General features: G+C 33.3%; 1 protein-coding gene across 16 annotated transcripts in view; it reads right to left on the bottom strand.

The window, feature by feature from the left end:
• The window catches only part of KIAA1109 (KIAA1109 ortholog), a 211,040-nt gene that overhangs the window by 156,482 nt on the left and 40,172 nt on the right, over nt 1–14,386 (bottom strand). For all 16 annotated transcript variants that reach the window (XM_045468446.1, XM_045468497.1, XM_045468429.1 and 13 more), the window contains 5 exons: nt 12,951–13,101; nt 8,520–8,676; nt 8,036–8,114; nt 5,931–6,022; nt 4,511–4,628 (listed from right to left, as the gene is read on the bottom strand). In XM_045468446.1, the coding sequence (XP_045324402.1) occupies nt 4,511–4,628; nt 5,931–6,022; nt 8,036–8,114; nt 8,520–8,676; nt 12,951–13,101 (597 nt within the window). The remainder of the gene's footprint in view (nt 1–4,510; nt 4,629–5,930; nt 6,023–8,035; nt 8,115–8,519; nt 8,677–12,950; nt 13,102–14,386) is intronic.

Genomic DNA, 14,386 nt, shown 5'->3' on the forward strand with positions numbered 1-14,386 from the left:
AAAAAAAAAAAAAAAAGAATGAGATATACTGATAGTCCAACAAACATAAACTCAGATAATCCAATAATCACCTCAGGAAACCAATGTAGTTTTATATAAAGTTATTAGCCAGTTTCTATCTTATCAAGTGTTATTAGTTTTTTCTTCAATATTTTATTTGAAATTTCAAGGTTTTCTTCAATATGGTTACCTTACCATCATATAAATACCTTTACTCATAAATATTAAGAACTATGGTAATAAAATATTTCTACTAGGAGCCTCTACTGCTATTTCTAATATGTATTTCTCTCTCTTTTTTTTTTAAGTAGGCTTCACCCCAGCACAGAGCCCAGTACAGGGCTTGAACTCAGGATACTGAAATCTGAGCTGAGATCAAGAGTTGAAGGCTTAACCACCTGAGCCACCCAGATGCCCCTATATATTTCTCTTTAAACCAAAAGCTGCTCTCATTAGCAGATGGATATTATGAAATAATTTAATTTAAAAAAGGCAGAGGGGTGCCTGGGTGGCTCAGTTAAGCAGCATACTTTGGCTCAGGTCATGATCTCATGGTTTGTGAGTTTGAGCCCCATGTCAGGCTCTGTGCTGACAGCTCAGGGCCTGGAGCCTGCTTCAGATTCTGTGTCTCCCTCTCCCTCTGCCCCTCCCCCACTCACGTTCTATCTCTGTCTTAAAAATAAACATTAAAAAAAATAATAAAAATAAAAAAGGAAGCACTTTCATGAGGACTGCTTTACTTATTTAGACACCACATTTTTATAAGTTATTAAGTTTGTAATGAGCACCGGGTATTGTATGAAAGTGCTGAATCTCTATATTGTAAGCCTGAAACTAATATTACTCTGTATATTAACTGGAATTTAAATAAAAATTTAAAAAAATAAGTTATTAAGTTGGTAATCTAAATGTTCATGTGGAAAAACTCACTTTATAATTAGGTTGTTAGACAAACACCCTATGAAATGTCAGTCAATTGTATTGCAGCTTTGCAATAATTGTTAATATTATTTTCTTCTCCCCCTTATCAGAGTAAATCTAAATCACTTTTGATGTTACCAGAAGAGAATTCACTTGTGCCTTTGTTTTATATCTTTTATTCCTGAGACTCTTTATTATACTTATCATGAAGCTATCTTTGTCCCATGCTGAAATCTCTTAAGAACAACTATGTCTCACTAATAATTGGCCTAAGAATGGTTATTGAGGAATATCGGGCATTCCCTCATTCCAAATTAGATAATGTGCTTTCTACAGAATTCTGTCAATAGGGAAATATAAAACTGAGTGAAGAGAAAAGCAATTCAAACACTATGACTAAGTATGTTCACTCCCAGGCTAAACCTATACTACTCTACAATAGTTATCCTTATTAAAGAATAAATTAGTTTTTAAAGGATTCTAGAAAGCAATAGAAGAAATATGACTAAATGTTAGAGCTATAAACTCTGCGATATGAGAACTTACATTTTGTACCTGTTTTCTTTAAATTTCTCCAAATAAATTGTAGAAAAAAAAAAAACAAAAAAAAAATGAATTGCAATAGGTATAAACTTAAAGATTAGAGATAAAGAAAATAATTTAGGGAAAAGATGATTGTAATATGTGAAACGTGTACTTGGCTGTTTAAAAGTGACTAATACAATGTTCAGTCTAAACGAAAGTGTTACTCCAAAATTAAAAATTTTGTATCTTGAGGAATAATCTAATCAAACTATTTTTAGTACTGCTAATGTCTAAGAATGTGAAATGTGAAGAATTAAATGCTTGAAAATAGGAATCTATTTTAAAAGGTTAACAAAGTGGCATGCCTGGGTGGCTCAGTCGGTTAAGCATCTGACTCTTGATTTCAACTCAAGGCATAATATCGCTATTCATGGAATGGAGCCCCACATTGGGCTATGCACTGACAGCATGCAGCCTGCGCAGGGTTCTCTCTCTCCATCTCTCTCTGCCCTTTCCCTTTTCTCTCTCTCTCTCAAAGTAAATAAACTTTTTTTTTTTTTAAATAAAAGCTTAGCAAAGTTAAAAAATACAAAATCTTAAGTGAAAGGGAAATGGCTACAGCTGAAGAAGCTATATATATAACATATTCTTGAGCCAGACTACCTGGGTTGGAATACTAGCTTGACAGACTTACTAGTTGTATGACTATGAACAAACTGCTTGACCACACTGTAACTTACTTTCCTTATCTATAAAACAAGGGTAACAATAATATCGATCTCAGGAATTATTATAAGGATTCAACAATATGCCAATTTCTTAGAACAGAGATATAGAAGATGCACTATTAAGTTTTAACTATTTTTTTTTTCATAAATCTGAATTGAGGAGTACTTAGTCAATGTTCAACTTCACTGACAAAAGTTTAACTTGCCAGGGATTTTGTTATAATTTCTACTATTGGCACTCTGACTTAAGCCTTGAAGAATTCTATAACTCCAGGAATGCAGAAGCATTCCATCAAGTCCTCATAATAAAGTTCCCAGTCAAACTAGAAAACAAATATAAAAGACTTATGATTGAACAAATTGTAATAATGGCATTATAAAATTTCCAAACTCTAGCAATAGCAAAATTAGGGTAGAAATTATTATCTCTACTTCACAGATAAGGAAACAGAGGTTAAATAATTAGATAATTTGGCCAACATTATATTGCTAGTAAATAAAGTCAGGGCCAGACTATCTATGAATACCTTAATACTAAATCCCCGATTATCTAATAGTACACAGAACAGATCAGATGCTTGTAATATAGATATTTAATCAGATGACTGAGAGGGAGTGATGGATGGATCGATAAATGCAGCAGTCAGTAAAGCAAATATTAGATGCTCTGGGGTAGCCACTGACCCTGGCAAATCACGCCAATTTTGTTTAGCTAAACTTTTTATGGGAAGGTTCTATAAATATAACTTATTTTTATGTAGTTATATTTCTGTTAGAGACCAAGACAACATGTTCCTAAACCCATACCCATATAGGTATGTTCCCTACCCATATGAGTAGCTATTATAATATGCTTCAAGAAATAAAGGAATTTTTTCCAACTAACGATAACATTAACTCAATATCCATGCCAACAGAAAGGAGTAAGTAGCGGCTCCAGATACAAAATAACATACCCTTGGTGGTATGGGAATGTAAATTGACACAGCCACTGTGGAAAACAGTATGGAGGTTCCTCAAAAACGTAAAAATAGAAATATCATATGATCCAGTAATTCCACTACTGGGTACTTACTCAAAGAAAATGAAAACATAACTCATAGCACCCCTATGTTTATTGCAGCTTTATTTCCAATATCCAAGAAATCAAAGCAAACTAAGTGCCCACAATAGATGAATAAAGATCTGGGGTGTACACACACACACACACACACACACACATATATACACACAGAGGAATATTACACAGCCATAAAAAAGAATTAAATTTTGTCATTTGTAGCAACATAGGCAGATTTACAGGGTATACACTAAGTGATATAAATCAGACAAAGAAAGACAAATACCATATGCATGTGGAATCTAACAAACAAACAAATAAACACAAAGAGCAGAAACAGATCCATAACTACAGAAAACAAATTGATGGCTGCCAGAGGGGAAGGGGGTAAAGAGATGAGGATAATAGTTGAAGGGGAGTGAGAGTTACAGGCTTTTAGTAATGGAACGAGCAAGTCATGAGAATGAAAGGCACAGCAAAGGTAATACAGTCAACGGCATTCTAATATCATTGGTGACAAAGTGTAGCTACACTTGCGGTGAGCACAGCTAATATATAGAGTTGTTGAATCACCATGTTGTATACCAAAACAAATGTAACGTGTCAACCATACTTAAAGAAAAATTAAAAAACAACATACTTGACTATTTGAATATACCTTTTGTAGATTACAATAATTGAAACAAAATAATGAAACCATGCTGATGCCTAATTCAGGTAAAGAAAGAAATTAATTCATCCTCCCCAAATTATTCCCCACTAGACTGACACAAAGCACCTGCCTAAGATGAGTTCTTTCATTTTTTTTTCTAGGCCCAATTTTGGGTTCATCTTTTCCTTGTTTGAGGTAAAAAAAAAAAATATATATATATATATATTTAAATTTTCCCTTTTAGGGGCGCCTGGGTGGCGCAGTCGGTTAAGCGTCCGACTTCAGCCAGGTCACGATCTCGCGGTCCGTGAGTTCAAGCCCCGCGTCGGGCTCTGGGCTGATGGCTCAGAGCCTGGAGCCTGTTTCCGATCCTGTGTTTCCCTCTCTCTCTGCCCCTCCCCCGTTCATGTTCTGTCTCTCTCTGTCCCAAAAATAAATAAACGTTGGAAAAAAAAAAAAAAAATTTAAATTTTCCCTTTTATATGCTTAGCTCAAAAAGAAGTGTAAAATAAACTATGAACTCTATCATCAAATCCCCATGTTGAATCTAAAAGCAAAACTTACTGAATATAAAAAAGTTCACTGTGATAAATTTCACTGTATTTACATTTATTAGAAAGTTACCAGTAAAGAAGTTCTTCTGTGCAAAGATGAAGTGGTAGGTGGCTTTATAAACTTCTAATTCACACTGCCATGTCTGTGGCATGTTCCATATTCGGGGGTAACTGGCATTGATGTGGAACTGCAAACAAAACGTTAAGTAAAAATGTTAGAGCTTACAATGTGATATTGTGTGAACAGCACTAGAAATAAACTCACACACACACTAGTGAGTAATTAAAACTTATTTTCCTGCTGAGCTGAACAGAAGATCCCTCAAAGATTTTAATATTAATGTGACTAAACATCAGTATCCATGGTTACATCCAGCTCCTTGAAATACTAAGCCATGATGTGGCCAGAAAACTTTAAGAACAAATCAGGCTACAGTTTTGATACTGTACTCTAGCTAAACTAACAGAGTAATAGCCAATATCCTTCATTCCTCCTTAAATCTAATCGGTTATGTGAGTCTCAGGGTTGGTGATGTGGAGCACAATGCATATAGTATCACACAGATGTGTGGTCACCCGTGCCTCCCAGGTTCCCATTTGGAAGTTTGGTAATTATTGATCTGACATGGTGCTTTGTTATGTATTACACCTATCAAAGTTGGGCAAGAGCTGCCTGACCAGGAAAAGCATTATTGCAGCACTATTTACGAGGAAGAGCTCAGGAATTCATTAAAATGCTGAATATGCCAGTTTAATATACATTTATGATATTCAATACATTCTTGGTAATTGTAAAATTTTCCTCTTACTTTACATATATATCATCTATAAATATAGATGCTTTTTTTTTTAAACAATTAAGGACCCAATGATACCATCTTATAAAAGAATCCTCTCTTAATATCAGCCATTCTAGATAGTGGCTTTTGATATTATTTTTAGTGTCGCTGATAAAGAATCTGCCTGATTAATGAAACAAGTCTCCAATCTGTGATTTTAATCATAAACATTCACATATTCTTTATAATATGGAGCACTCTAGGGTATCAATAAAATGTTCTTCTTTTTACCTCATTCACCAAGTAAAAAGCAAAATGACGTATTAAGCCATAAGAAAGAATCCAATGGGGCCAGAAACATAGTGAAAGATTATCTTATTTACAACATAGGAATTAGTCTAGTCATAAAATGAAGTTTAAAAATAATATTGTACCAACTTTTCATATTTCTAAAGACCAAAAACCATGTTAGCACTGCACCTTATATTCACTTAGCCCAAAAGCAGAAGCAGAGCAAAAGAGAGATGTCAAACACAGTTCACAGCACTGGAAATCTACTCCGCTTCACGAAATAGGGCCAAGAGCACTTGGTGGTTCTTGAATGAGGTGAACCATTTAATGACTTCCTGGTCATTAAAATTTTGTATTAAAAATTAAAATCAAATTCATATTTTATGTATGTATACATATCAACGTATACTCTAGACTTACTGCTAACATTTCTGCTTCTAAGAGGGTGCGGTATTGCATGCTGGTGGTGGCATCAACATGTAAGAGCTGTCCTTTAATGGCAGGAGTGTAACCTAGTTAGTGAAAACATAAAAATTAAGAACCTAAAAAAATATATATATCATTAAAAATTTGTACTGTAAACAACCCCCATCACCACCCAAAGAAGGAATCCCTAAAAAATGGTGACCAGACACTATATAAATACACCCCAATGAGGGGAGCTTGCTACCTAATAGGTGACCTTTCTCATTTTGGACAGCTCTAAAGGAGGCAAGTTCCATCCCGATTTTGCTTTCCAGTGCAAAACTGTAAGTCTACTCTCTAAATGACAGTTTTTAAATATTAAAGATGATTCCCATGTCTTTTCTTCTCCCCCAGACTCAACGGTATCTATTTTCATCATTTTCAACTGTAACTTATATATGTGATGATAGTTTCTAAAAGATATTCCTTATGTAATGACAGTTAGCAAACAACATAGCCCCATTCTAAACAAAAACAGAAAAGCATAGATTATTTCACTTCTTTTCTTGAAGGGCTGCCCTTCTAAGCACACTAACACAATGGTCATTATTATATGGCTAGTTCAACATGCATCCTGCTCTGGGCATGTTTTTTCAAACGCTTGAATCTCTGAAAAAAATTTTAAATATATTTGAATTATATTTTGCTAATGTCTAAGACTTAAGTCTATTTTTCCTCTCAGTCATCTTAAAAGAATTCACAGTAAGTATGCTTGAAATACTGACCCCCTCAGCTCTCAGAGGCTCCCTTACCCCTGTGCACACATAATTGTACAAAAAATTGGAACAAATATTTCCTATGTGCAATATCAGTTTACAAGTTGTAGAAGCACTCCCTTAAGAGAACCATTCTCAACTTTGTGCAAATGCCAACTGTCTTTTTCCTCCTAATATGTATCTGTAATTAAGACTATCCTAAAGATGTTTTTTCCAATGCACTAATCTCAATCAACCAGTCCTAGAGAATCTCAAGCATCTGACAAGAATCTCAAGACTCAGTATGATTACTCTTTTAAAAACTAGCAAATGTAAGGTTTAACTCTTCATTTAAATAGCCTCAAAGTTATAGGGAAAAGACACACTATGCCATTCTCAGTCACTGTTTCACAACTGATTATCTAAGCAGGCAGACGCAATTACTACCTGTATATGAAAGCTAATAAATGTAGTCAACTTCTACCAGCCTTTTTCTTACACCAGCAACAAAAAAAAGGTGACAGAAACAAGTAAAGAGAGCCAGGAATGATACAAAAATTACTCTAATTATACTTAGCCATAGTAACATTGTTGATTAGTGACTTCAAAATATGGGTAAGCTGCTATTCTCTATACTCTGAAGGAAGTGAATAAATAAAGCATAATTTCATTTTAATTACTCTCAACTACATACAACAAAAGGATAGGAAGAGGAAGAAAAAATGAAGAAGTCCTTTATAATATTTTGATAAATTGAACAAATTGTATCTAATCACATTATTAACTTGTATCAGAGTCCAAATTTCAAATGCATAATGAATTTAGATTAGGTCAGCTAAAACTATAGCAATCAGAGTATTATTTAGTATTTTAAATATGAAATGTTATGCTTTTTAAAGCTATATTGTTCAAAGTACCAGGTTTACTCTCTGACAAAATCTATGAACAGTGTAACCTAAAACAAAACCTATCAGTCATTCAATCAAGTACTGCCCACATACCATGTGTCAGGTACTGGGTTCAGCACCCAATTTGCATCAGTGTAAAAAAAAGACACAGCACTTGCTCTCACAGAGCAACAGACTAATAGGGAAAACATATGTTAAACAAATTATGCTAAGTCTTACAAAATAGAAGTATAGGGTATAATGAAAGCATAAGACCTAACTTAATTAAAATTTTTTTCCCTTCTCTCGGTGCACAAATAATTTAATTATGTAATATGTACTGTTAAGTAAATGTAATAGAAAGCTGGAAAAGAAAACCCCATTAATGTTAGTCTAAATAGGCTAGCAAACTATTATTTATATATTAATTATTCCTCTATTAATCATTTAAAATAGAAAAGTAATCATTTCAGCTTACCGTTTTCCTCAACTGTCATTGGAATATTAATTTCTAAATATGACCCAGCTCCTACATTTACATGTACAGCATTTGTTTCCTACCAAAAGAAAAAAATTAATTCACATAAAACAATTATTTTCTCACTAATTATACTCCCATTTTTCCTTTTCAGTTATTATCACAGACAAAATATAATCATCAATATTAAATAGGTACTAAAAGTTCCTAAGAACAAAAGTTCAAAGTTTTACCAAAAATACACTAAAGTAATTTGGCCAGGAATAAAGGGAGAAAATGAACGAGACTACAGAAGGAAGGTCTATTACTAATTTTTTCTACTTTTGGCACTTAATGAAAGCAATACGTATAATTATTGCAGGGGGAAGGTGGTAGGAGCTCATAGAAATGAATCTAAGTATAGAACTAGTCACAAGAAAAAGACCCTAGGAAATAATGTTCAAATTTTAGACACTATTTTCTAGTATATTATTTCAATAATTACCCTATTTTTGGTAAATAGCAAATCAATTGTAGCATCTGCAATAATATTCATTCGCAGTTCAAAAGCAAGAATCTGTCGTGGTCTCCCAGGCTGTGCAATTTCAGAAACTTTCAGAACTTGATAATCAGGTGGGAAGAAAAACTTCCATAAACAATCTCTATATAAGGAGGTAGAAAGAATAACTTGTTATTCAAGCAAAATTACACTTATAAGGGTGCAATATCAGTATTCTAACTTTGTACTATCATTGCTATCTCATTTAACAATTGGACATGAAATAGAAAAAAAATTAAGTCACAGGGGCACCTGGGTGGCGCAGTCGGTTAAGCGTCTGACTTCAGCCAGGTCACAATCTCGCGGTCCGTGAGTTCGAGCCCCGTGTCAGGCTCTGGGCTGATGGCTCAGAGCCTGGAGCCTGTTTCCGATTCTGTGTCTCCCTCTCTCTCTGCCCCTCCCCCGTTCATGCTCTGTCTCTCGCTGTCCCAAAAATAAATAAACGTTGAAAAAAAAAAAAATTAAGTCACAAAAGAACACCTACTCTAATTTCTTTTCAATAAAAATCAAAAGACTGTTTTCTCCAATGTTTTATACTTCCAGAAAGCAACAAGCTTTGAGTACTTAATATACTATTGTCAAATGAATCTAGACAAGAACAAATTTGCACTATTCACTATTCGAGTATTCTGTGAGAAATTAAAGACTTTTAATTTCTTTCGACAAGTATATCAATCGTCCAAAAGGCAAAGAAAGAACTGAAGGAGGATGGTGTAATTGGAGTCATTATTCCACTCTGGTTGAGTTACTTCACCCTTCTGAGGACACTTGACCTGCTTTCTTGTCTATAAAATAGGAATAACTGGCATCACAGAATAGATCTGATGATTAAATGACAGCATACATGGAAAAGACTTGGCAGTACATGCTGATGGAAAAAACGGCTATTATTTCTATTATTTTCATAATCATTTTTAAAAATTTTTTTTAATGTTTTTATTTATTTTTGAGAGAGAAGGTGCAAGTGTGAGAAGGTCAGAGAGAGAGGGGGACAGAGGATCCAAAGCAGGCTCCGACTGACAGCAGTGAGCTTGATGTGGGGCTTGGACTCACAAACCACGAGATCACGACCTGAGCCAAAGTCGATGCTCAACCTACTGAGCCACCGAGACGCCCCTCATAATCATTATTTTTTAATCAATATGCTATCAGTAAGAGTCTACAGAGCAATAGATCTCTAAAAAGTAAAGAAGCTAAGCTCTAATGCATTTGCCTCCCCTCATTATTTAACAAAGATGAAAGAACCCAAAGAATTTCCATTTCAGTCTCCTATGTCAGTCAAAATTATGTAATGTTATTCATAATTCAGAGAAGGTGCCAGTTTATGGATTTTAAACAGGAAGGGTTGAAAACAGAGTTGCCAGTAACAGAAAATGCTACTTGGAATAAATAAGATTGGGAAAAATTAGATGAACAGAACAAAATTTTCAAACTCACCCATCATAGACTATTAACTTGCCATGATTAAAAGTAAGTGTGTGTGAAAAGAAATAGTCCTGCAAATGTTTTGGCTACAACACACAGATATATAAAACTAAGACTATTAAAGACAAAAAAGACCAAAAAAAAATTCAATATGATCATTAGATGAAAATGGACTATTTGGTGGGTAGCAGGATATAATGAAAAGAACAGTGGACTTAAAGGGTTGGTTTGAATCTCAGCTCTAGATGTTATAGCATCATCTTGCCCAAATCACTGAACCTCTCTGCATCTCCATTTTCTCAAAGGTATAATAAGTTTACCATACCTGTCCTGTGTACCTCACTCGGTTATGAGAATCAATTGTGAAAATATAATGAAAGTACTTACGTGAAAGCAGTAAGAAACTAGACAATGTCAGGAATGTTTGCATTATTGTAATTATCATCTAAGGATTAAGTACAAATCTCATAAAAACTCTGTCATGAAAACTCTAAGAAAATATCATGAAGGAAAAGCTGAATATCTTAAAGATTCAGAAAATCATGTAAAGGTGGTAGAAATGAAGTCAAAATCTACAAGCTAAAAAGTCATTCTACATCAGAAATCAAAAACTTCACAAAACTGAGGGAACCATCCAATAGCAAAGTAGTTAAGATTTCTTCCTAAATTTCTTACGTCTTAGCAGATGCTAAGAAAACTGACTTTACTATTCACTTCTGATTATAATTCATATTTATATAGAAACTCAAAATGGCGAAGAAGAAAAGGAAATGGCTACAATTGAGGAAATGCACCATTTGTACATTTAAGTGAGAAGCAAAGTATTACAATAACTTTTCTTTTTTCTTTTCTGTTTTTTAAATAAACATGGATATTTCGCTAAGTCCAGGTTAAAAAAGGTATTGCTGTTCTCTCCTAGCATGGCAAGATTGACTGAAAACAGTTCATAAAGCAAATTTTTCTTTTATATTAACTTCATTGTCATTTCTCTATGTAATACAAAGATCACCTCAGAAGTGAATACGGTTATACAGTAAAAGAATTTGTTCGGATTTTCATGTAGATATATTCTAATATTTTTTAATGTAATAAAATTAATATAATTTAAAAATAATCACACTTTATTAAAGTCTTAGAAATGCAAAAATATTTTATGTATCTGCATTAAAAAACAGTGATTTTTAATTTTTTCCTTTCAAATATAACATTTTGTAACTGTTACTTAATGGGATGTAAAAACCCTAATTTCCAACTATTCCACTGTACATACAGCATGGCTGTATTTTTCCCGTAATACAGGAAAAACCTTATCATAAAAGGAAAATTTTAATCCAGTAATTTGAAAAGCATTTGTTTTCTAACCTGAAATTTTAAGTTGTTTACTTTCAAGTCTAACAAATAACCTAACCCAGAACTCAATGAAGTACTGTATTAGCATATTACCCATATTTAATGGGGCAGATATTCCTACATACTAGAGATACCAAGATTAACAGAACATTCCAGTGAACAAGTATATACTTCTTCTAACAGTGCTGGGTAGAAAGCATTTTTTAAAACAAGTATTAAAAGAGTCAGTATTATCAAGTCACTATCAGCACTCTTCATTAGTCCACCAATGGCCCAGTAATACCTGCTTCAGTGAACAATTTACCTTGTATTTCTCCATTCAAGCTAATTTATGAACAAAAAAACTAAACTAACTTTAGGCAATGTCTATTTATATAAAAATTTACATGTTCCTTCATAATTAGTGGTAAATGTCCCCTTCTTTGCTTAAAATTCTTCATTAAGTAGAAAAAATATCAAAATTAGAATTACTTCAAAATTAATAGAATGAATAAAACATAAAAAAAAAAAATTTCAGACACTGTCCATTACCTCTACTATAAAATTTCTATATCTTAACTATCTACAAATCTCCTAACAAACTATAGAAACTTTAGGACAAATCTCCACTGTCATCATGCATTTGCAGAACTCTTCTTTTGCCTCCATTATTTGTACTCCTCTTCCTTTCTTGGCTAACTCCTACTTAGGTTTCAAAATTCAACTTACACGTTACCTCTACTAAAAAGTCTTCCCCAATTCTTCTCTCCTCTGATGAATTATGTATCTGTTATGGGAAGAACTATGTCCCCCTAAAAATTCATATGTTGAAGTTCCAATCTTGAGGACTTGAGAATTTAATGTTTGGAGATAGGATCTTTAGAGAGTAATTAAGTTAAAATGAGGCCATCACGGTGGGCCCTAATGCAATATGACTGGGTTCTTCTAAGACAAGGAAATGTGGACAGAGAGGCCTACAAGACATACAAAAGGGAAGACCATGGGAAGGCCAGAGAGAAGATGGCCATCAACAAGCCAAGGAGAAAAGCCTTGAATGCACTCTTTCCTCACAGCCACCCTCAGAAGGAACCAAATCTACCAACACTTTGATCTAAGAAGTCTAACCTCCAAAACTGTGAATAATGTCTGTTGTTTAAACCACACAGTCTGTGGTACTTTGTCACAGCAGTCTTGGCAAACTAGTACAGTACCTTTCTAAGTTCTTCATTGAGGCTTTTCCTTTACCTCTCTTACAGCACTCAATAGAACACTTCCGTTTCTTTTTCCTCACTAAAACTGAATGATAGATGTCTTTTCTCTGAATCTCCACAGCCCCAACAACTCCAGGCATATTCATTGATTATACACAAAAGACAAAACATAGGAATCAATAAATATGCTCTTCATTCACCATTTTTCTAATGAATTAGCCCCTCCTTTAGAATGAATTTGCTTATGCCAATTTCTCTACAAACAAGTTATAATTTGAAATAAAATGTTTAGTGATACCTTACCCTGCCATAATAAAATATCTTATAAAAATATTAAGCTACTTTTTATAAAAATTATAGTGTTGCCTTAATACACTTAAAGACTGACTATAAATATAATGTACTCAAGTACCTCTGCCTATCGGCCCATGGCCCATAGTTGAAATCTGTTCCTTTACCACAAACTATATCCAATCCCCAACATGGAGGCAAATCTTGTAATTTGCAATCCTCACTGCTCATTTCTCCTTCAGTATTTTCTTCTGTTTCTTCTGGAACAAGTCCTGTATTGCAGAATACACAATATAGAGGCAATTACTTAAAATTACTGTTAAAAGATTCCCTAGATCAAGAGTTCTAAAAATTTTTTGATCTCAGTAATTCTTTACAGTCATAAAATTACTGAAGATGCAAAGTGGGGTTTTTTGGTGTTATCTCTATCAAAATTTACTGCATTCAAAATTGAAATTGAGCAATTTTTATAAACTTTACTTTTAAAGTAACAAAGAACTCACTACATGTTGACATAATGTTTAATAAAACTAAAGTACATGTTGAAATAATGAAATGCTTAATAAAATTTAATGAGAATATGAAAATTTTTTTAAAAAATGAAATTTTAATTCCATTTTTAATGAAAATACTTTTTAATGAAAAATAACCATATTTTCAAAAACAAATTAATTTGGTAATAAGTGTTGGCATTGTTTTTATTTTGGCAAATCTCTTTAATGTCCAGCTTAATAGAAAATAAGTGAATTCGCATAGCTGCTTCTGTATTTAATCTGTTGTTCAAGGATATAAAGAAAACCTAGCCTCAAACAAATAGGTATTTTAATAGCTTTTGCAGATAATTTTGGGTATTCTTCTCTGACACTACACCAAAACTCAGCATGTGGTAGTTTCTTACAAGTTAGTTGCAATGTGGAATCTGAAACCCTATCACTGCATTTTTTGTACCCTGATACATTAAAATTTACTTATCTCTCTTATACTTTGAATAGATCTTTTAACCATGGCATGACTTTGTAATATCATGCATTTGGAAAATACTGGTTCACAGAGACATATATGTTTCCCAAATATTGATAAACTTCATTATTAAACATTTTAAAAATCAATTTGTTAATATCACTGTTGGTCTCATCAGAAAAATCCTCCCACTCACAGTGGCAGCCCCAAATTTTCTAAAATTCTAATTTTTATATGAAAACTCAAAATCATAGTTTGTCCCTAGCTGCTCCTTCAAGTGAAACCAGTGCTCCATGAAAAGAGCAAATAGTGTGGGTTAGAACTCAACTATCCAAGTGCTTTTCCTCCAAACATCAGTATACTTTGGTATACTGTGCATTTGCATTATATGTACTTGCCATTTTATCACACCGAATATTGAAAAGATTACTCAAGGGTCAAGATTTGATAAAAATAATTATTACTGCTTAATCAAAGACATTTTAAAGTGATACTGGGATTTGTTGTTCTACTATAAATGTGTGGCAGTGAAAAAGACAGTGATTAACAGTACATGCTAAAGTACCATCAGGTTACCCATTATTGCTTTTGTACCAA

This window comes from Leopardus geoffroyi, chromosome B1 (genome assembly GCF_018350155.1).
Source record: "Leopardus geoffroyi isolate Oge1 chromosome B1, O.geoffroyi_Oge1_pat1.0, whole genome shotgun sequence".
NCBI classification, from domain to species: Eukaryota; Metazoa; Chordata; class Mammalia; order Carnivora; family Felidae; genus Leopardus; species Leopardus geoffroyi.